The sequence below is a fragment of the Heliangelus exortis genome, chromosome 2 (assembly GCF_036169615.1).
Source record: "Heliangelus exortis chromosome 2, bHelExo1.hap1, whole genome shotgun sequence".
Taxonomy (NCBI): Eukaryota; Metazoa; Chordata; class Aves; order Apodiformes; family Trochilidae; genus Heliangelus; species Heliangelus exortis.
This window is the reverse complement of record NC_092423.1, coordinates 124,175,990-124,199,892: the sequence shown is the minus strand read 5'-3', so window position 1 is coordinate 124,199,892 and position 23,903 is coordinate 124,175,990. Positions and strand designations below refer to the sequence as shown.

Sequence of the window (23,903 nt, the reverse complement as noted above, 5' to 3'; positions counted from 1 at the left end):
AACTAAGTAATTATTTTAAAATCTCACATTTTTTAAGCAGATGGGCTTCTTTCTGGTCCATCTAAACAGTGATTGGATCGTAGGAAAGACCTCTTGACTACACACAGAAAATTCTTCACAAGACTGCAATGAAGATTCCTTATCTAAGTACACTGAAATTCAGTTTATTGCAATTAAAATATAATAAATGTCTATTTTAGGAAACAAATATATTCTTCTATTACTTTTCTGTATTGGTTTCTCTCAAATCTAGAGAAAAGACAGTGGCTGATCGGGTCAGTCGTGATAAGCATTAGATAGTTGATAATGAAAAACTTGATTTTACAGGCTAAAGAAATTTTGAAAGAAAATTAAAAGGAAAATCCTAAACACTAGGAGCACTAGAAATGATCAAGTGAAGTTTCAGCTTGCAATTATAGCTCTTCCAGAGCACTCTCCTGACCTCATTTTACTGTCAAAGAGAACTCTGTTGACATTCAAAAGAAATGTCGCCTTTCACCATTGACTATAAAAATTGCAGCACTTTGGCATTTTATTTTCATGATTATATGACCTTTCAGTCTACAGCTCATATCAGGGGAATCTTAGGCTTCTCTTACAAACGTGTCTAAGTTATTTTATTCATTTATCTTTGCCCTATATTCAGCACTTGAGTCTCTGGATAATGTCAGCAAAGTGAATGTGATGAGGTATTGAGTACAAAGTTGGGTTTAAGGCAGGAGACACTGACAGGTGAGACCTTGAGATAATCATATAAACTGGCAATTTATCCTCTTAGCCAGGGGGAGGATTTGGGAATCTTACAGTAAACCTGAGAAGTGAATATTTATTATGTGCTTCAGAAGACCATGCCCTTAAGTGTTGAAAAAGAAAGCAGCTTGACTGAAAACTACCTGCTGCTGTGTACCCAGTGGTATTTCACTGAGCTCTGCCCTGGTAATGCTCATGCTAGCCTACTGTTTTCAAAATGACAGTTTTGGTTGGATTTGTGGGAATGTTGCTATTGTCTGCTCTTGTTTACCTCCTCCTACTCTAGCAACAGCATGCTGAAGTGAAAAGCATACTTTGCATGGATCTCACAAGCAATTCACTGAAAGTCTAGAAACATTTATCTGAGGTAGGCAGAAAGCACACTCAAGAAAGCAATAATCTCAGTAGGGTTTTCTGAATTCTGGTGGCTTTGTGAGAAGTAAAAAATCCTTAGTAATCTGCTGCTAGGGAGATTTTGGAAATGTCTCATACTAGAAATTAACATTCTTTAGGATGAATAGTGAAACAAAATCAGTTGCATCTGTACTTAAAGCTGCCATTTAGTGTACTACTTATTTGCTTTTAAAATAATAATCCAAATCCAGCTGCACATGGCAGAATACCCAAAATAAAGCACTGGAAGATTGCTATGTATCAAAAAAATGTGTATGCATTCACAGAGAACGACACCCAGAAAAAGCCCTGAAATACTACAGGAAATTACATATTTTGCCATTTAGAACATTTGTCACACTTAATTTCCAATTCACGAATACTGGTGAATAAATATTTTGAATTATTATGCATTATTCATAATAAATGGTAAATGCACACTTGAATTTAAATACATATTCCAATTTCTAAAGTGAATAAATGCAATTTAAAATGCATGCAAAATTTAAAAATAGAGGTGTGTTTTGTGTATAAATTTTTGTAGTCTATAGGACTTGATGGTTTTGGAGGCGAAGACATACGGTGAATGCTACAGTGATTTGCCAAAGATGGAAGAATTGTCTTATGATTCAGTGCTCTCCTGGAGCTGTGGATTTTGACACTGTGCTGCATAGTTTCTGTGTCATGATGAACAACCCATTTAATCAAGTCATTGAAAAAATGGAAAAATGGTGGTCTGTGCACATGTCTAGCTTTACTACAGGTCTTTTGCATGATAGCACATTGCATAAACCTAGTATTAAAGATTAATTATTTTTTTTCTGGAGTGAAACACCAGCTGTTCAGACTTTTTTGAACTACTGTATCTTTCAGGGCAGTGAGCGCTGTAAAACCCTTGAGTTTTGTTTGCTGCATTACTGAGCTTTGACCTTTGGGACAGACCTGGTTCTGCAACTTGTCTGGCAAAAAGGAAGAACTCTACAGCTGCTGCTGTAGGTGCTTAACAACCCTTGAGTTACATGCTGATCTCCTTTTTTAGTTTTATGCTTTCTGACCATTTCTTTTACATCTCTTAAAAAGAATAAATACATTTTTCTTGGGCCAGTTGTCTATCGCTATGGTATATCCCACATCTGATTGACGAGAAGCTCCTTTTACATATTTTGAACATACAATACACCGTATATTGTCAAATAAGTAGAAGAATCAGTAATTGCACTTTAAAGGGCGCACACCAAACTGGTGAGAACTTTCAGCTCTCTGTATTCCACAGCCTCCCATGCAGACAATAGAAACTATGATACATCCCCTTCCCCTTGCAGCAGTATCTGAAGATAAATACCTGCTTAGGAAGTGTTTGGGTACTAATGTAAAAATAAGTATTTGGGAAAACAGCAATAAACTGATAATTTTCTTTCTGTGCAGTGTTTAATGAGTAGAGGATAAACAAGCTTCTCTATATCCAGTTACTTGTGGGGATTTGGCAAAATGTGCTTGTGTTCACTGGTGATCCCTGTCCATTTTTTGTACTGTTGGTGGAAAAATAGTATCTAGTACCAGGCTGTTTATCTAATGCCTGTGTGACTGTCAGTAATATAATAGCTGATTTATTTTTTCATGCTGCCATACCTTTACCTTCCCTCTTTCCTCAGTTCTGATGCAGAGGTCACATTTAGCTACCCCATACTCTTGTCTCTGAAGATAGGTGTAAAAAACCTGAAGTTAGTTGATGAAAATCAGCCGAGAAACAAGAATTTATTGTCCATTATTTGTTACTCTGTTTTCTTTAAATATATCCCCAGATCTTAATAATTGCAAAGGTACATATTAAACCAACATGTACATGATTTGCTAGTGTTTCTCAAAGTAGCTGGTTAATAATCTTCACACACAAGACATCAAAACCCAAAGTATGCTCTCCTTTCTGAATTATTAAGCCAAGCTTCCCATAACTTTTCACTGGAAAGTAGGGCTTTGACAGTCTTCCAACAAAAAAACAAGAGGGAAACACACGTAGTCCAGCCTCTGAAGTTATATAGTCTGCTGTGGGGGAAAAAAAAAAACAAACAAAAATCCCAGAAAAAAATGGGAAAAGGAAAGAGCAATGATCCCAGAGACCTGAAAAGAAAAGAACACGCCAAGATTGAACTCAAAAGAAATATAGGTTATTTTGATGGGGTAAGTTTTATTATAGGATCAATTGTTGGGGCAGGGATCTTTGTGTCTCCCACAGGGGTGCTGAAGCATTCCTTGCTCAACGTTGGCATCGCACTAGTGATCTGGACTGCATCTGGACTGGTTTCTCTGATGGGTTCCCTCTGCTATGCAGAGCTGGGAGCTGCTCTGCCCTTCTCCGGAGGAGAATACAACCACATTAAAAGAGGCCTTGGATCCCTCCCTGCTTTTGTCTTTATCTGGACATCAACTTTTACCAAGCCAGCATCAAATGCTGCTCGAGCCCTGCTGTTTGCTGAATATGCCACTCAACCCTTCTACGGCATTTGCCCTGCCCCAGAAGTGCTGAAGAAATGCTTGGCCTTGGCTGTTCTCTGGTCCCTGGGGATTCTCAATGGCCGCAGTGTCAAAATGGCTGCCTGGGTGCAGACGGTTTTCACTCTGCTGAAGGTGGTGGCCTTGTCTGTGATCGCTGTTGGTGGCATAGTTCTCCTTGTTGGTGGGAGAAAGGAGACTCTGGCCAGGTTTGAGGATGTGTTCAGCTCAGAGATCCCCAATGCCTCACAGGTGGCTGAAGCTTTCTTCCAAGGACTGTATGCATATGGTGGTTGGTGGTCCCTCAATTATTTGGCAGGTATCTCACTCCTTTTCTTTAGATTTTGTTCTGCAGTCACCCTTCTTAACATTCTTCCACTTATCTTGGTAGAACTTTTCTCCAAGATCATTGGGTCTGTCACATTTTCTTCAAGTCCTGTGTTTGTTGGGTCTGGTAGAAGAGGTGCTGTTCCTCTCTGGGGAGATTTCTTGCTTCTTGTGGAGTCTTCAGAATTATCCTGACATTTCTAAAGCAGCACAAAAGGAATCAAAGTAGTTAATTTAAAATCTCATGCCGAAACAGATTTTTTCATAATTTAAAAAATTGCATTTTTTCAGTGTCAGTGAATTTTCAGAAAAGGACTTAAGATATTAATGCTAAACTAAGTGCATAGTAAGGACCAAAAAAAAAAAACAAACAAAAAAAAAACCCACCAAAAAAACCTGATTAATTTTTATTTGAATATCTGTACCTTCCCTGAGGTTATGCAGCTGGTTTGTAGATGGACTAATTAGTTCTGATTTGCATTAAAGTGTAGTCATTTTATGGGATATACAGGATTGTCAGTGGCCACTTCCTTGGGAAAACAGTTTTGCACAGAAGCTGAGGAAGAATTTCAGGGAAGTGGTATAAATTCTTTCATAAAACTTGTGCTCAATTTTAAACATTCAAAACCTTATTGATTATCCATTTAATTATCCTATTCGGTATCTGATGACACCTGTGGTAATAAGAAATATACCAGTTTTTCATGAAAGCTGCAGAAATAATGTTCATAATGTTTATAATGTTAGTTAAGTACATTGCAAGCTAAGTGAATAATGGGTTTTGATACCATCAGATTTATAGAATTAATGTAAATGGATGTTGCTTTTACATCTCTGTTTATCCATTGACATCTATCACATGTAAAATGTAAAATAAACTGAATGTGTCAAAATTGATAAAACAAAGTTCAGTGGTGAGAGCAGTGTGAAAATTGGGTTAATATTTAAAAAAATCACTGGTATTATTCAGCTATTCCAGTGTTAACAATATTCTCCAATAAAAAAGGTGATGCAAATTAGCCAAGGATAACTTTAAAATTTTGGAATTTCCTTAAAAGCAACCATTTAGCTTTGTAAGCCTGAGAAAATGCAAAATTGTTGGTAAAATGCTAATTTATTTTCTGATCAGTTAGCAGGAGCAATAAGTACCATGCACTGGGCAGCACAGCTGTTTAGGCAGATGCAACCTATGCAATAGTCCTCTTCTGAATGGAATTGCCTGTTCTTCAGCAGTAACTTCATTCCCATGAGCTTCAGCTAAAGCATCAGGTGCCAGCTGGACAGCAGGATTGTAATGAGCAACAAAACAAATGGAAAGACAAATTTAAATTGGCACTTTTGGTGATTGTCGCCTTCTGGGCTCAAAATTAGCAAGTGTATCTCCTATATGTGAAATAAATCCCAAATTCTTTGGTATTCTGTATCTGAATTTCACTGTTGTCCTCATTTAGTTCCTCTGGCTCTGTGCACTACAGCTGGTGCTGTGGCAAGGTCAAAGCTGATGTTCTGAGCAGGAGACAAATTATATTTGAGGGAGGAAAGGTATTTCTGTGTCCTAAAAAAAGCACATTTGATGTTTCACTTCTTCCCCATGTGATTTATTGGTTGGTAATACTCAGGAGGTCTTTTGTTTATGCTGAGGGAAATGAGGAGGGGAGAGGGAGCGAGAGGGAAGGGATGGAGGAAAGAGAGTAAAAAGACCCTTTTTGATTGAAATGAGGATAAATTATTTGGATTCTGGAAAACATCTCCATATTTTGCTACAAGTGTCTTGTGATTGGGAACGTGTGCTAGTGACTTGGTTGTTCAACTGCAAAGTTTGGAGTCTTATTTGGTAAGATTAGTTTTAAGCTAAGAACCAGGCTTAGCATTAAATGGTTTCCCTCTATGAGCTTTGCCCTGGAAAAGGTAATCAACAGCCCCATTTTAAAGCCACTACATTACTGTCAACACCTTCAATCTCTTTTGCCTACATTTTCTGTACTTGCTATAAAAGTGAAAAGGAAGGTTTTGTGCAGGAATATGGAAATACACTCAGAAAGTTTCAAATCAGGGCTCATGAGGTGCTGTAAGAATAAGTAAGCTGACTTTAGAGTCTGGCATTCAATTTTGTTAGTTGAAAGTATGGCTACTTGAAAAGTCCTTGCCAAAAGAAATTTCTAATTCAAACATTTATTAAATCAGAAAAAAAGGTCTCATATAGTGGTTTGGGTTAGAAGGGATCCTAAAGATCATCAAGTTCCTAATCCCCTGCATGGGCAGGGACACCTCCCACTAGTCCAAGTTGCTCAAAGCCCCATCCTAACCTGGCCTTGAACACTTCCAGGGATGGGGCATCCAACTTATATGTGTAACCTGTTTCAGTATCTCACCACCCTCATAATGAAGAATTTCTTCCTAATAACTAATAATCATCTCTCTTGTCATTTTTTAAAATTAGTCTACCAGGCCACTTGCTGTCCTCCTGGCCAAGATAGTAAAAAATAGCTACAGAAGTAAAATATTTGAAAAAATGAAAACTATTTTGTTTGGTTTTCTTTGATAATGATGTGAGAATAACTACAGGACTTTTCAAGCAATGTGGTTTAGGAGCCATGATTCAGAGTCAGGGCAGAGTTTGGTGTCAGTCTTCTCAAGCTCTACACAGGTTTGCTATTGAAACACACTTGCAGAAGCTTCATTGCTTGCTTTATTTAATTTTTTAAATCGTATTTTCCAGAGGAGATGAAAAACCCTAGTAGAAATATCCCCTTAACTGTGATGACTGCTGTTCCTGCAGTAATTGTTTTTTATTTGCTGGTGAACATCTCATATCTGACTGTCCTTACACCAAAGGAAATTGTCTCTTCAGGTATGCATTTGTCGTTTTTTAATTTTATTTTATAAAAAAACTGTGGTCCATTAGCATACACATCTGATGGCAGTTTGCTATTCATCTAACTTTACAGTCAGGAAATTTGGGTTTCATTCTAAGTGTAAACAGAGAATTCTTGCTTAATTTTTCTGTATGACACAAATTGGAGTGAATGCAGACAGATGTTACTAGGCCTTGAAAATGTTGGCTTGTACCTGCATTGTCTAAGAAGAGATCAGAACTGTATTAAAACCTGAAAAATAAAGTGCAGATCAGGTCTCTGTTGAGTATAGAGAAGATCTGTGTTTTCCTGGAGATTTAATATCTCCTCCTTCCTTCCATACTTCATGGAAATTTGGTCTCTCAGGCTAAAGCCATTATTGTTTAGGAGGTGATCAAGTCCACCCTAAGTATTATGTGAAAAACTGTTGACAGAAAAATGGAGCCATTTTGTATGTGTCTGTGTGTGATACTCATGATAAATATTGTGATTCCTTAGAAGAAAGGTACTAAGGTCAAATGTATGTGAAGCCTCTTTCAGATCCTGCAGCAATAAGCTATCCATAAAGAGGTCCAAGAGGAGCTGTATTTGTCCTTTAGTGTCCAGACAGCACCTTTTAAATACCACCCTAATAAGACTGAGCAGTCAGACCTTGACTCCAGGAGTGACAGAATATATACCTCATTTGGATGAATCAATTTTTTTTTTTTTTTAAAACATAACATAAATGGGAGTGATGTAGCTGTCACTCAGCATCCTGGTGTTATTGCTTAGCCATTATCAGACTGTCAGCTGGGAGAGAGACATACATCTGACATCTCTGTCAGATCTATCTGACAGGGAAAGGGGCAGCAAATACCAGAGTGTCCCTGAATGGCAGCTGCCCAGCTGGCATGGGCACCTCCAAACATACCAAAAGAGCTGTGCTTATCTGTGTCAGCTGAGGAGCCTTAAAATGATAGCTCTTGTTTCAAACTTTGCTGTGCATTCTTGCAGTTCTTATTAGTTCACTATGATTTTTTGGGATTGTTTTCCCCTACACTGATAACTTCTATGCTGTGCAGATCACTGCAAGACCCATATTCCTCATGGAAGTTGAGGAATTAGTCCTCACTGCAACGTGAACTGGAATTTCCAAGAAGTATTGAATATCTCGTTCAGAAAGAATCTTTCTCACTTCCCCATTCCACCCAAAGCAAATCCTTATTAATAACACACTTGCTGACCTACCTCTGCATGCACATGCTCTCAAGTTGGCACTTTTCTCATAGCAGTAGCTCATGTCACCGCTGTGGTCACGCTAGGAATGAATGTATTTGTTTTCTTTCCCTGCGTGGCCCCCCCTGTGCAGGAATGTGTGTGATTCATGGCAGGGAGATGCAGCCCAGTGCTGCTGGGCAGGCCATTACCCTGCTATTGGCCCCAGCAGGTTTCCTCAGCTTGCCTGGAAGGCAGCACTACTTCTTGCTGTCATCACCACACGCTTCCCAACCTCCCCCCCCCCCCCCCCCCCCCCCCATGAAATTTTTAGCTTTTTAGCTCCTGAATTAAATAACTCCAGGATTAGATTAGTCATGTTTGACTACTGCAACAGAAAGCAGACATTGCTGGTGAATGAGGGGGATGTCATGTTTTTAAAGTTTAATTTCTGTTCAATCTGTCTAAGTCAGAACATGGTACCTACACCACGCTAATGCTTTGCTTTCTTGCAGTTGCTGTGGCAGTCACTTGGGCTGATCGAGTGATCCCCTCTGTTGCCTGGATCATTCCTTTCTCTGTTGCTGTCTCAATATTTGGTGCCCTCAACAGCAGCATGTTCACACTGGGCCGATTAAGCTATGCTGGAAGTCAGTCAGGACATTTACCCATTTTAATATCCATGCTTAATGTCCACTCCTGTACTCCAGCACCAGCCATGATTTTTTCAACTATCATTGCATCCATTTTTATAATCCCCTCTGACCTTATTATGTTGACAAATTACTTTGGATTTTCTGCCTGGCTTATGATTGGAATGACTTGTGCAAGCCTGATTGTACTTCGATATCGGGAACCTCACCTACATCGACCCTACAAGGTAAATGGAAATAAGTTGTAAATATATTCTCAGGTTTTTCTTCTTTTTTAGTAACATGCAAAAGTTATATAACAAGTGAAAGACAGAAGTGGATAGTCACTACAAAAAGAACTTGCAGTCACAATGTTTAGAGCCTTATTTGACAACTTTGCTTCACACTGTAGACGTCAGATGGTCTCTAACAGAGAGCTTGCTCTTCAAAACAAGGGATGGATATATGCAAAATGGGTGAGATGTTCAAATGAAATGGGAAACCATACTGAGGAGGAACAGTAACCAGAACAGTGAAATGGCCATTCGCAGTTAATTAGACCTTGATCTATTCTCATCTTTCCTGGAACAACCGCAGATATTAAGGAAAGGTTTAACTTATTCTCAGTCAAGCAGTCAGAAGCATAAATTGGAAGAGTATGCTCATTGTCAAGACTTGCAGGCATCCAGTCTTGAGTTTCTTTTAGGACCCCATAATATCATATGTGGATGCATAGTTTTCAGGGCCTGCCTTTTTCCTTTAACTATAGAAGGGGTCTGAAAAAATATTTTAGAAAAGTTGCCTTTCTTATAGGGAATTTGAGGTCAGGTGAATCTCATTCTGGGTTAGATTGAAGCAACGTGAGAACTGGCACTCGAGTGTGGCAAGGAATACATTACTACTTTTACAAGTGACACATGAAATCACACTTAGTAAGTTTATCTCCTAAAAGTTTTTCTTTATCTTGCAGGTGTTTCTACCAATTCCATTTGTGATGGTGGCAATGTCTTTCTACCTAGTTTTAGCTCCTATAGTCTGGTCTACAAACCTGCATTATATTTATGGTTTCCTCTTTATGCTGGGAAGTCTTATTGTTTACCTGCCTTTTGTACATTTTAAATTGCATTTTGCCTTTATTGATAAAATTACTTGCCACTTACAGCTCCTGTTGGAAGTTTCCCCTGCTGATGGAACTGCTGAGAGCAAATGTGAATAATGTCAAATGCTTAATCCCAGTACAACTGACAGTCAACAGGATTTTCTTTAGCTGAGGTTACTGAAGGCAGGAGTTAGATGTTAGGTGGGATGTACAAGCATGCCTGCATATGCATGTGTGTCTGTATATGTATCTACAGATATAGGTGAATATACATATATTGAATATATACATGCATGCATGGATGGATGTATGGACAGTAGCTTCATGGGTTAATATGTATATATTTTTGTTTGCCTGGGTCTGTGTGTACATATACTTAGATGTATATGTATACATATTTAATAGGTTCAAAGAATCTCTCTTTAACTGATAAAATCTCTAAAATGATCCCTCTTTCTCCTGAGGACACAGTTAAAGTTGCACATACACTTGAAATAATGGAAATAAGATTAATTTGTAGCACTAATTATCATTATTATCATATAATAAATGATTAAGTGAATGGTAATTAGCATTATAAAATAATTTTGGTCTCCAAACTGCATTGTCTGGATTAATTTTAGTTTGTAGCTGTTTTTAAAGGCTTCATGCTCCTGTTCATCTGCTACCTGTTTTTTTGCCTGAATTTATTTTTAATAAAATCTTTGAAGGACATAATAAAATTGACTGAGACTTTATTTCATCTAAAGAAAAGTGTACATGGTGTGCTCTTTTAGAACATGTACAAAAGCAGGATAATGTATTGCTAAGCATAAAAAGAAGTAATAAGAGTTATTTATCCTCTTATTACAGTGATAAAACTCAAGATATCTGTAGTACTTTACTACATGTAAAAAACTGTAGCAAACATTAATATTGTCTTGTTCCTTAGTACCTGTTCTTTAATGTTACTAAGAAAAAAGAGTTTTTTTAGAGTAGCTTCCCTTTATTTTTTTTGTTTATGAAAGCAAGTTCTTGATTTTTAAGTCTTGTTAATTGGTCCACAGTAAATCCACTGAGTATTTAATCTTAAAACCAGAATGAATGCACAAGAAACATCACATACTTTGGTGATTAAGCTGTTCATATGTGTATTGTTTTATAAATACAATAGAATGATGCATTTAAAGTTGGTTAATAGAATTATGCTTTTAAAGTTCGTTTGTTTGGTGGTTTTGGGTTGTTTTTTTTTTTTGAAACCTGTGTACATAAAGCTCAGCAGTACAGCCAGTAGATGGCTCCAGATTAGCATTCCTCCCACACTGTGATGTTCTGGGTCTCTGATGTATCGGTGAGAGAAATATTTCTAAGGAGCATTGCATTGTAGCACTCTCAGTGGAATGAAAAAATCCTTACTAGAAGATATATCTGAAATATCTGATGTATCAAAAATTCAGAATGATAGACTTTATACATAGCTTCTCAAAGTAGAGGGTGCCCATCAGTAATGCTGAGAACAAACTGAAGGTTCAGGAGGATTTGACTTGGCATTAGAATAAGCCCCTAAGTGAAAAAAAATACAGGGGGAAAATGGGTTTTCTTGCAGCTGGTAATGTACATATGAACTGTTGATTTATTCCCTGATCTGTCTGAGACAGGAGTCTTCTGAAAAATAATTCTCTTATTAAATGACCTGCCATTTGAAAAAAAACTTACACAGCTGAGCTGAATTAACATTATAAAAGCAATCTCAGATACAGTATTTCCTATCTGTTGAGTGTGAATTACTTAATGTCCCCCTAATACAGCCTTTCTTTTGCTTGAGTGTTTTTAGAATGCTAAGTCACAAAGAAGCAAATGCAATAATCAGTTCATATAGATTCCTTACTGTTGCTGTATCATTCCACATTTCCAAGCATAAAGGAACATAATTCAAATTTATAACTCATATGAGCTACTCTGGCCAAGAGCAATTCAATATTTTAACATCAGAGCTTGTTTTCAGTGACACTAGTTGGTCTCAGCTGCTTTTCTGCTTGAACATATCTCAGAAAATGCTGTACAGGAGTGTGACTGTTTTAATACTAGACTATATCAGACATTATTTAAATTCCTAATTTATTTTTTTACCTTTGACTTGATAATTCTTTTAAACTCATGCACACTTGCATGTTTCAGAAGATCAACCTTACAACAAATAAGATTAAAATATGGGTATTTGTTTTTCAGTAGTGTACTAGACCAGTTTGGCATTTAACTTCCCTAGCTGTTCTTTAGGAGTTTCTTTGAGTTTCTGAACACAATATTTGCATGTATATCTGCATTATTTTACTTTTTTTATTTTTCCCCCATTATCTCCAAAAAAAGACAACATAAAATAACAAAATTATAATAATTCTTATTTTAGAATTATTTGTAGTTACACATATTGGTGACTCCATGTGTGCTGGCCATTTTACCAAAAAATTTACACTCTGAGGAAAAAAACTGTACAGAAGAAATGAAAAAGTGGTAATTAATGGATTTGCTCCCCTTTTCATAGTTATTGTTAGCTGTGATTCAAATCCAAAGATCATTAATTAAACAGTTGTACATTTTGTTGGTCCTTTCGTGGAGTGTTTCTTGGCTGGAACCTCTGGTTTACACAGCGGGGCTCAGACCTTCTGACTGCTAATTTTTGGTTTGATATATAGCACTCTGGGAGCTGTTATGGTTCCACACCTCTCAGTTACCACCCCTGGTAAAACCAACAAACACATTTTAACAACTTACAGGTCTAAGAGCATTCCCCTGTCACCTTCTCTTCTGGATTGTAGTCTGAAATTATTGTTGTCATTGCCCTCTGTGACCTATTTTAAGGGATGAGGGAGCCTGAGAATTCCCAATTCTTATTGTCTTGATTTGGGGGGGTAAGAGCTGCTTCCCCAACTTTCAAGCTGTTTCTGTTCTGCTTCAGAACAAGAAATTAACATTTTTAAATAAGCAGGCTTGAATAACCTGTGTCTGACAGGTTTAAAGGCATCGTTGAGTAGCTTGACTATTAATGTTGATTTTCAATAACTCTTGCAAGACAGGGGAAGTTTCAGGAGAGAACAAGGAAGTTAACATTCCAGTATTTAAATGGAATGCAAAAGGAGTTGACCCAAGTAATTACAGGCATGTCAGTGTGACATAAATCCTTGGAAAAATCGAATGTGAAATTGAATTAATAAAGAATTAAGTGACAGTAGCATAATTGTGAGTTCATTTGTGTTTATGGAAAATAATCCTATCAAACTAGTTTCACATGATATTTTCTGTAATTTTTGTTTATTAAAGGATAATAATGTTGCATAATACTCAGACTTCTTTACTTGAAACAGGATGAAAAGCCTTAAGAAAGGTATGGAAGGCAACAAAATCAAAATGACACACATTAAATGCTTCAGAAAATAGCAAATGAGGTCTCAGTTTGTGAAAAAGGAGTCTCCCCACAGAGATCAGTCCTTGAATCTGCTTTTTTTAATGTGTCTGTCGGTGATCTGTAAACATGGAGCTATCTCTAGGAAAGCTTATACATGATTAAAAAGGAAAATGGCAAAAAAAACCCAAAAAACCCAACCAAAAAACCACAGAGACATAAAAAAAATGAGGATTCTTTGATCAGCTGGAAAGAAGTAAAATGTTTTGCAAAATTTATGGTCAATGTTTAATAACTAAAACCCTTTTCCTGTTAGTGATGCTTAGATCTCTTCTGGAGAACTGGCTCCATTTCTCTCTCCACAGTGGGAGAAGTGGCTGTGTTTTGTCTCCGAATCCTTTCCAATGGCAGACAATGACATAAAACTGCCCAGGAACAATAGCTGGAACTTGGATAACTGAGCTTAGCCATATGGAAATGGTTTGGCTTGATGAAGAGCAAAATATTACTACTAGACTTCTAAATTTAGCAGATAAAAGTACAGCAAGATAAGTGACCTCAAAGTTGAAGCAATTCAGACTAAATTTGAAGTACACATACACTTTTTTTTTTGCTAGGCTAAATATATTCTTTCAGACCTAGCTAAAGATACGTTCAGGAAACATGAGAATAACTGTTAATTTCTCCCATTTCTTCTTAATCTCTTTCTGCAGCAAGTAAGATGCATCCTTGGACATAATTTTCAGCAGAAATTTGTGAAAACCACTCCTATCAATATTTAAAAGTTTTCTTATGAAGCACATTTTGACAGCTCTTTTTTTTTTTCCCCCAAGACTGTCTAATCATTTCACTTGGTGATCCTGACCTCATTTTAAGCCAAAAAGGTTATGGCATCGTTTTGAATTTACTTTCAAAAGCTGCTGAAGATAAACACAACATCTGCCAAAACACATCAGCTGGGTTTGATCATATGTATTTCAGTCTTTGTAAGGATGCCTTTTTGATCCACAGTTTATCCTTGTCACAGACAATAGTTGGACATTTGTCAGAACTTCTGCAGCACAACGATGTGAAATACTCAAAAAGTCACCCAAATGTGAAAACATGCAGGTCACTGGATTGGGGTCTTCAGCTTTTTCTCCAGCCTAAGAAGTTGTAAGCTTGCTGTCAGAAATGGCATCTCCTCTGGGCCTTAGTTGCCATGAATGTTTATTGTTTGTTTTCTTACACTTGCTGGTTGATTAAGTTTTTGTTTCCATTAATAATCAACCCTGGATAGTTGTTCTGATGTGTAAAAAATTCATTGCTAAAAGTATTTCCCTTCTGAATATATCTCATTTTACTTTCTGGATTAGTTTTAGCTCTTTCTTTGCTGTTATTGAATTTCTGCTCATTGTCTAGGTTTTATTAGAATGACCAAGTCATTACAGAGCTTTGCCTGTTCACAGTGGGAAATCTTCACTAAAATTAGGGGCTTTTTTATGTTTATTTAATGAGATAGGTTATGGGATACTTTTTTTAATTTTCTCTTCAGTGAACTTGATCAGCATCATCTGAGCACACTAAAACTGGGCTTAGTATCCCTGAAGCAGTCACACAAATGATGTAAAGTAGAGTTCTTATGGGGTGAAACAGAAATTTTTACTTGGATCACAAAAACTATGTTCCAAGTATACCCACAGTGTCACTCTAAGAAGTTATTCTTAGCTAGTTTTTTGCCAAGGCTTCTAAAACCTGCTCCAAAGCACCAGTTCCCAGGACAGACTCCCACACCCTGGAAGCATGACCTATGTTTCTTGTTTTCAATGGGCAATACAGGAATTTGTATTTCTGTGTCCTTGTTCAGGTTATTCAGCATACTTTGTAGCAGCACCTTCTCACTCCATTACCTGTCATTTTGCTCAGCTTTGTCAGACCTCAAGTATGTCAGGGATACCTTCATGTTTATTCTTTAGGTTAGGTGCTTTCAGTAGCCTAGGGACAAAAGGTGATACTCCACTAGAAATACAGCTGTTGGAGGCTGCATTCTTGTTCACAATTACATTTTGTAATTTACTGGCTTTTAATCCATTTAGCATAGATGTGGTATAGTTTTGTGTAATCTCTGGGTTTGGAATTTAAACTTTCCTGATGCAACACAAGAGTACATGGCATTTGCAGTCGCCGATCATGCTTGCAATAATTTTACTTTATATATTTCAAAGAAAAACTCTGTTGCTTCTTGCTTTTCTTAGTGTCATCCAGACATTTTGCTCTAGGCTTTTTTTTTGCCTTCTTTCTATAATCAGGGTAATGCCTATGTTTTAGTTGGAGAAAACACTATATATTCTCTGGAACTGAAACCTACTGACACATTTCCTGCTTAGTACTAAATTCAGCCTTACTAACTTTAGCCTTACAGCCTTTAAAAAAAACTACACAACTGGAAGACTCAATATTTAGTGCACCATGACTAAGAGCATAATTAATCTTTGGGGTTTTATATATGATCAATATGAACAGTAACCCCTAGAGACAGGGCTTTTTCTTAACGGAAGAAAAAAACATAAAAATGAACTTAAAGATCAGCTTTTTAATTGATCTTTTAGTCTCAAATTTTCATTTTCTAAATGCTTGGCAATATGTGGTTCTTGCTCATCTCTTTTCAATCAGACACATAATTTGAGGCCTAAATTAGGGACTGTCCAGGAAATACTTTCCCAGAGGAGGCTGGGAGAGTGGGCCAGCACAAGTCTTATGAAGTTCTGTTTGACCTTCCACTAAGATTTCTCATGGTCAGTGGTGCAACTCTGCCACCTTCATCTGAGAGCCAGATAAACCAGCACATGCAGGTATGAGTTGTCAGCAGAAACCCTCTGAGACAAGGGTATGTCTCAGGCCACAGTTCCCTTTATATCTGTCCCGTGGTAGCATCTCCCTTCACTATTGGTTAACAAAACAGGCTTCAGTTAACTGCTGAAGGTCTTTCAGCAGAGAAATCCACCTACACCAAGGTGAGAGTGGAAAAGAAAGTCACTCTTCATTTTAAGCAGCACTGGAGACAGAGTAACCACCACTTCCCCTGTCTGATTCCTCAGCTGACTGATGGGAAAACTCATTGATTTATGTGTTAGTTTTTGCAGTCTTTAGCTGTGCTTTCCAAGTGCTCTGGGTAGTAATCTAAAAAAATGCACATATATCCTTAAAGACAATGAATTTACTTTATGTAGGTGTGAAGGACAATTTTACTGCTTCTTCAAGCTCCCCATTTCTTTCCAACCATTTGAGCCTGAAGGCAGGGTGAGTATCAATGCCAGCATTTTCCTTGACTGAGATTTTGTGTGAGGACACTGACATGGCAGTGAAGACCTCTGAGAGGAGGTTTCCTGGGTCCAGGGAAGGTGTCAGAAACCAGCAGCCCTAGATACATCCCAACAACTGCAGTGTCAGATCCAATCCTTTGTGCATTTATTATTAGAAGGTTAATTTCCATGGCTCTGATTGAGCACCAGCTGAGGTGGTCACACAGATTAACAAATGAAAGGTTAAATCCTTTGGAGCCAGAAGGCTTCTCTGTCCCAGACCCAAGCCATGAAAAGCTAACAGCAAAGGACAGAGATCAGGAATCTAGCAGAGGAACAGGCAGGAATAAACAGTGAGCAGCTGCCTGTGAGCTGAGCTGAAGTGTGTAAAAAGTCAGAAACTAGGAGATGGGCAGGACAGCAGCATTTATCTTTGCTGGGTTTCAGTGCAGATTAAGAAATCTTTCTCAAATAAAAATCACTGATTTGAGTCTGAAAATCCAACTTTAATTTAAAGTAACACTATATCTGAGCCTTGCTGGAGTGCAGTCCCAGTGAAATCAATGGATAGATTCCCATTAACACAGCAGGGGTTTAGTTCTTTATTGACTTGAATCTTATATAATATGAAAAGTTCTTGTCTGAACTTTCATTCCACATAAATGTTAATGCATTTAAGAACACCTTGCCTACATTTTAACTCCTTGAAGATACTTTGAGGGTGTTTTTCTTAAGTTTCTAAAACATTCTCATTTACTTTATCAGAAAGCATCTCAGAGCATTTTCACATACTAAAAAAGAGAATTTGTCCCTTCATATTGTGGTAATCCAAGTGACATTGTTTAAAAAATTAATCCCGTGGTCTCTTTTAACACCAGAATTTGTCTCTTAAAAATTTTCCTAAGTGGATTTTTTGAGACTTTTCAGCTTTTTCTCTTACTGTGCTTCCATGTAACATATTTTCTTTTCAGTCCTTTCATGCAACTGCTGCAGTATTAAGTTCTCCACCACTTTTTTTTTGCATCCTCATGCAACCAGTAGCTGCTGTAATCTGCTCTTCTGGGTAAATAATGTGAGTTTTCAACCGATCTGCATATATTTCTAAAATGAGAGGACTGCAAGACAGTATAGGATTATCAGAAGGACAAACTAAAAGCCTTGTGTAACAAACACTCTCAGGGACTGTAGTGGTGCTGTTCCCACCCTCCTCTCCTACTCCCTCCTTCTCTCTAATTTTGAAACACTCTGTGCAGGGTGTGATTTCCACCCCCTCTCTGGGCCACAAGCCAACCTAGGATGAGAGTGGACTGCAAAATTCAGAGGGACAGAATAACGGAAGCAATTTTCTTTTTAGCAATTTTTTTTTTTTTTTAGTTAAGTAGATGCACTTGCTGAATTTAACAGCATGTTGTTCACTCATCACCTAATTGTAGAATGATAATTCCTGATGTTTATAGCTACTGCTGGAGAATGACATGCAGAACCAAGGCCACTGGTCCCATTTGCTAAACTTCTTGTGCACCATAAAAAAAAGGAGTGAAGGGGTCACACCTCCTACTCTCCAGTGGGAAGGAGCAGACCAGGCAGTTGACCAGAATTTCCCAAGTGAAGTATTCCATCCCATACATGTCATACTCAGTATATATCTGAGGGATCATGAGGATTAATTTCTCTTTTTCTATGGCCAGCATCCTGGGAAGACTTCATCTTTTCTTCTGCATTCGATCCTAATCTGTGTGTTCCTGAATCAGGGAACTGATCAAAGTATAGGACAAGAAGGACAAAAATGACAAAATAAAAAAAGTATTTATTATACTACATTCTTTATTTGCTCTGGTAGCCTCTTGTTTAACAGGTGTCAGAAACTGATGGAAAACATATAAGAGAAATGAACATTGCTCAGATCCTCCAGATGAAGCTCTTGGCTGATACTCTAGACAGCTCCCCATTGTTGGTCTTTATTTCAAGTTTTCTGCTGCAGTGTAAAAAAGTCCTATATCTCTTGTGAAAATATTTACCAGTCTGCCTTGCATGGAAACCTCCCAAATTGCTCTTGTTTGAGTTGGCTCTCCAAGAGAAACAGTGGTTGTCTCAGAGACAAAGAACGGGTCCATAGTTTGTGCAAAGGTGTAAGCTGTCTTTAGTGTTTTAAGAAATTCCTGTAATGGTTCTGACTTTTCATGAAGGCTCAATTCATCTAGATCAATGCTGGGTTGCACACAACAGCCAGAGATAACTGTAAGTAGAAACACGATTAAGTATTAAAACTTTAGTTTGCTCTTCTCAACATGTCAGCCTCTTCAATTGCAGGAATTTCGTTTGGGTGGTTGGAAAGACTGTTCTCTAGTGCCCACTTTCTCAGTATGTAGCAAATCTGCTTATATCTTTCTGACATTTGATGTAAGTCCAGAATGCTTCAGTTCCAACTACTGCTGTGTAGATGCTGTGTTCTTAAATCGATGCTATGAGCTATCAAAGCAGTGGCTGTATTTCACTAGAAAATAATGTTACTAAACATGATCAAACACAGAGCTCGTAAAGGCAGTTGGGATTCTTTCATGATGAAAGTGAAATGCTGTAGATAAAATATTTTCTCGCCTTGACAAATACTACTTTTTGATTTGACCAGCTCAAAGGTAGAGCTAGGTTTACTGGAGTTTGTACATAACAGGACATATCTCTGGAGACTGCCCAAACTTATATGAGACCAGATACTTAATTTGAAAATGTTTATCACCTTAAATTAAAAAAGAAGGAGGATATTTAAAATCCCTGTCTGGATACACATGCAGAAACTCATATTCACCCTACTATTCTGTTTAGTCAATGTTTCTTCTGTCTAATGTGGCCTTTTCAGTATTCTTTTGGAAAAAACCCAAAAAGATTGGAAATGCATGTTTTATTGCTTTAGCTTGAATTCTCATGTTTGAAAAGATTGATAACATAAGGCAAACAGCCAGTGCTACACTGCAATATAGAACGGCCTTTTCCTTTGCCAAAATGCTGATTAAATGAGTTCTGACCTATATTGTTTTTTACATCAGTGCCCTTTCACATATACAAAAAATTGGAAATAGATATAATTAACCTCAATGAAGTATGACTTAATTGAGAAACCAGACTTTTATAGGTTCCTAAGTGAAATATTCTTTTTTTCCTAAAATGTCTGCGACCACTTCTGTGTACACCCAAAGGTTCAGACTAGAGGTTAGGTTTAAAGAGATGCTTCTTTCAGAGACAAAGTGGGTGACTCTGTAAGTACTTTACTGCGTAGCTCCTGATTTACATTTAAAAAGCAAGTGCATCAATTTGATGAGGTTAACCTATCTTGCATCATTAGTCTGTAAGTGCACTGACTACAGAAATAATCAAATTAAGACACCATCACCAATTCCTTACACACCTGGAAGAGGCTAGATTTTGACCCCAGGCCCCAGTTTACAAGCTGTAAATTTTTATTTTATGAAGAAAACAATTCTGAATCTGAATCTCACAGAATTTGATGCGGAGCATTACAATCTAAAGATGAATTTTGTGGCATGAGCCTGTGGTGGGGCAGACCCTCCACCTGATCCATGTTGCAAGGGTCAGCACCAGCCAACATTGTTCTTGTTCCCATAGCAAGTGCGGTGGGCTGGGACAATTTGGCACTTTCTGACTTTGCCTGCCAGTCCAGTGAGTTGAGACAATCTGGTACCTTCTTGTCCTGGGTTAAGTGATTTGGGCTGATTAGGCACTCCCTGACCACACCTGGCACTCCAGTTCACCAAGAAATGAACCTGAAACTCCTACTGCCTGGATTGTAGCCCATTTTAAAAAGGTGCCAAGAACAGTGACAAGAATTATGGCCCCAATGAAAAGTATTGACCAAAGCCAATTGTCTCCAGTCCAGTAAATTGTGATGCAAGGTGAGGCCCTTTGAGCTCTTTGGGACTGCAGGGAGCTGTGACCCAGTATCTCCTCTTAAGCTGGGAACCCTCTCAGGACAGAGTTTATGAGGGCTACAGATCTGCTGATAGATGCTGACAAAGCAGAGAACTTGACAGATTATCTGCTGGTAGATGCCAACAAAGGAAAAGAACAGTTAACTATAATTGCATTTTGTGAAGTTTGATTCTTAGGTTAATCTCTATATCTCTTTGTGCACATGCAATTTGATTTTGGAAACTTTGCTGAATTTTAAACTAAGTTGAGGTGTTGATTATAAACAGATTGTTGATTATTGACGGATTATGTATTGCTAGAAAATAATACATTCTAATGCTGTGATTTACTGTAATGGTGTTGATAAATTCTAAGTTGCTGTGACCATAGAGTCATATAGGACCCACAGTAGCATGCTGAATTAATGGCACTAAAATCCCTGTATTTAATTCCCTTTAATTCCCTTAATTCCATGTTCAACAATAAATCGTTGACCAAGTCTGGGATTAGGATCTGATCCAGCTGCACCTAGACTCCTGTCTCAGAAAGCCAGAGGGTCCACTCTGAACCTTGTGACTCAACAGAATGGCCTCCCTTACCCTTTTTATCCCCAATCTCTGTGTAATTAATTTTGCATCAATAACGATTTAATCTTCCTTTTATGTGTCTTCTGTGTAATACCAATAGAGTGATACTTGCCATTAGGTCACTTTTTTTTTTTTTTTTTCCAGTTCATATTAAAGTCTCTTTTTGCTAATACAGGGTCCAACATCCAATGTTTATTCTTGACTGATGAAAGCAGCAGCTGTGAACAATCAAACCTGAATAATAAATATCTGGTTTCTATATTGTGTTGTTGGGGAAGAAGCAGTATAGTGTAGTCACTTTTGCAGCTGGCCTTTTTTCAGTGTATTTCAATGAGATGGTTGTGGGGAATGAATTGTTAATCAGTTCATAAAGTTGGCCCTTGCAGGAAAAAGATGTCCAGTGAAATGTGTATATCTATAAAACAATATTTATCAATTTTCAGTCTATAGGAAAAGTTAGGAAAAAAAAAATATCTAGGAGAAAAATTGATGATTTTGTATATATCAGAGTGATAGAAGAATTTCAGACCATAGATATCATGACCATTATCATAATTGTGACCGTTTTGAAGTCTTCATTTCAACAGAGGATCAACATTTGTAGCTAGGTATGTGTTTATGTCCAACAACAGGGAAAAATCAGGTTTGTTTGCTTGATTTTTTATAAAATTATATAAGGAAGGAAACAAACACCTAAATTAAGAGGAAACTACAGCCAAAGAAGAAAAAAACTTATTTTAAAAAAAGATACAGATGGAGCAGCAGAAGTCTTTGGAAAGGGTTGTAAATATATGTTATAGACAGGAACATGGAAATCTTGAAGCTTTATAAACAAAAATATAGGTCCAGCAATATGTTTCTTCCCTGAAAGAGATGGTGGTGTGCTGGCATATAAAGAGGTATTTTGGGGTTCTTAAGAGGACACCATTGCATGGATGAAGTAATGTTATATCAGCATCATTAACTTTTTGATCCAGACTTGAAAGTTCATTAAACTTTGAAGATTAGTTACACAAGATTTACTGCCTATGAAGCAGCAAAGTAGTTGAGACAGAAGCTAAGCATTGGACTCAAAATACACTTTTATCAGATCTCCTCATTTCTCTAAATCTAGACCAGCATGTTCCTAAATAAATGCTATTTGAATTAGCTATTTAATTTTAAGTTAGACAAAGAACTGTGTTCTCATGTTCAACAATATCTATTCAACTCTCAACTGCAGAATTTCTTTTCTTGCTATTCAGTTAAAATACCAATTAAACACTTAATGTTGTTAATCTTTAATCAAGAAAAAGAATGCTACTTTAAACCCTTATTCAAGTCTCATACTGTTTTCAGACTTGTACAATGTTTTCTCTTGTTTATATGGAGTTTAATGTTGCATTCAGCTGCTCTACTAATGTGAGATGTAGGCAGTATTGGCTGGTTATTTGCTTTCTTCTTATTTATGTTATAGTAGACATGATTGAAATAGCTTGCCTAAATTATTAAAGTAATTTAATAATTTTTGACACCTATGTAATTTAATAATTTTTGACACCTATTTGAAGTGAGTACCTAATGCTTTCATCACTTTCCTTTACTGAAATCTATTTTGATGTATGTATGTTATAATTCCCTTGCTAATGGATCCTGATAGGATTTCTGTTTGTTAGTTTATTGGCTTTTTTTCTTTTTTCATTTAGTGAGCAGTGAAAGACTAAAATCAGATGAACTATATATATCTGCTAGACAATAGACCAACTGTCTATGTGTGGTATACATTTCACCTTACTTTAACATGGCAAATGTCAGTGGTCCAGTACTATACATGTTGGTAGGCAGTGTAATGGTGGTGAGGGATAAGCACCTCCAGAAAGCAGGGCACTAAGACTTGCGGGATAAATCAAGATCTTTCTCAGAAATCATTCTATGATTCTGTGAGTCTATGAAATGGCATTGGGTTTAGACCAAACACCTGGCTTGCAGATGACTGTTTATGGTTGAGTGGAAGTGTTTGATGTGGAGATGGATGCACATGGTGATAATTTATTGATTGGTTCTTGAGAACTGGCCAAAGTTGTGCCTCAGTTATATGAGTCTAAACAGCAAATTTCCAGTAAGTTTACCCATATTGGTGTCACATAGCCTTCAAGTCTTTTCTTATTTTCACTTATCACACTCTGTCATGGAAAGTTTTAGCTCTGGGGCCATGAAATAAAGTGCCTGGGAATGCTTTGCATCAACATGGTAGTAGCTTTGGGCAAACTGCACTAAATAATAATACTAATAATAACTGGATTTTCTCAAAGAGAAATATTTTATAGGCAGAAAAATCCATTGAAGCTGTGCTCTACACAGAGGCAAATCCAGGCATGTAACCTGGGGAAGGACCTGCAGCGAGGCATAATGCCTTTAAACAAGTTTTTTGTTACAGAAGCCATATTTCAGGTATATTTTTGCTTACATTTTTGCTCCTTTAGAAGGAGGAAGACTTCTTGTAAAGTACAGCAGTGTCTCTTTCTGCTGAAAAGCAAGTAAGGCATTTTCACTGAGACTTCAATTTACAATGGTAGAATAAAATACATATTCTTTTCCAAAATTTACTTTTGAGATAACTGTTTCTTTGTCATTATTCTTCCTAGATTTCCCTGTGGAGGCATAAACAGGAAACAGCTGGCAGAAAATCATATCATTATCTGCTTTAATAAACTTGGGTTGTGAGGTTGTTTTGTTTTGTTTTGTATTTTTTAAAGTGTTCCACTTTATATGTATTTATTTTAGCACTCTATAATATAGGAGTTCTTCACTCAAATCCAGTCTCCTGGAATCTTCATTATAGATCCTGTGTTTCATGACACCCTCTTTCTCTTTTGAATTGAAAATGCATTATTCTCAGCTGTTGTTCAAGCTACAAAAAAAGGGATTGGTTGAGCAATTACTTCTTGGTTTTCATTATCAAAATAGCTATGTAGAATAACTCTTATTAACTAATGAAATATTCAGTGAA

General features: G+C 37.2%; 1 protein-coding gene across 1 annotated transcript; it reads left to right on the top strand.

Annotated features, from left to right (window-relative positions):
- Positions 1-2,753: 2,753 nt before the first annotated feature.
- Positions 2,754-10,465, top strand: SLC7A13 (solute carrier family 7 member 13). The gene is made up of 4 exons (XM_071737865.1): positions 2,754-3,952; positions 6,680-6,811; positions 8,528-8,892; positions 9,615-10,465. Exons 1-4 carry the CDS (start codon positions 3,229-3,231, stop codon positions 9,858-9,860), a joined length of 1,467 nt encoding a protein of 488 aa, XP_071593966.1. The 5' UTR covers positions 2,754-3,228; the 3' UTR covers positions 9,861-10,465.
- The last annotated feature ends 13,438 nt before the right edge of the window (positions 10,466-23,903 follow it).

Bases quoted from the DNA above. Each gene is read 5' to 3' on its own strand.
- SLC7A13 (XM_071737865.1), top strand. From the start codon at position 3,229: ATGGGAAAAGGAAAGAGCAATGATCCCAGAGACCTGAAAAGAAAAGAA. The intron at 3,953-6,679 runs GTATCTCACTCC...CGTATTTTCCAG, and splicing joins GTCCCTCAATTATTTGGCAG to AGGAGATGAAAAACCCTAGT. The intron at 8,893-9,614 runs GTAAATGGAAAT...TTTATCTTGCAG, and splicing joins ACCTACATCGACCCTACAAG to GTGTTTCTACCAATTCCATT.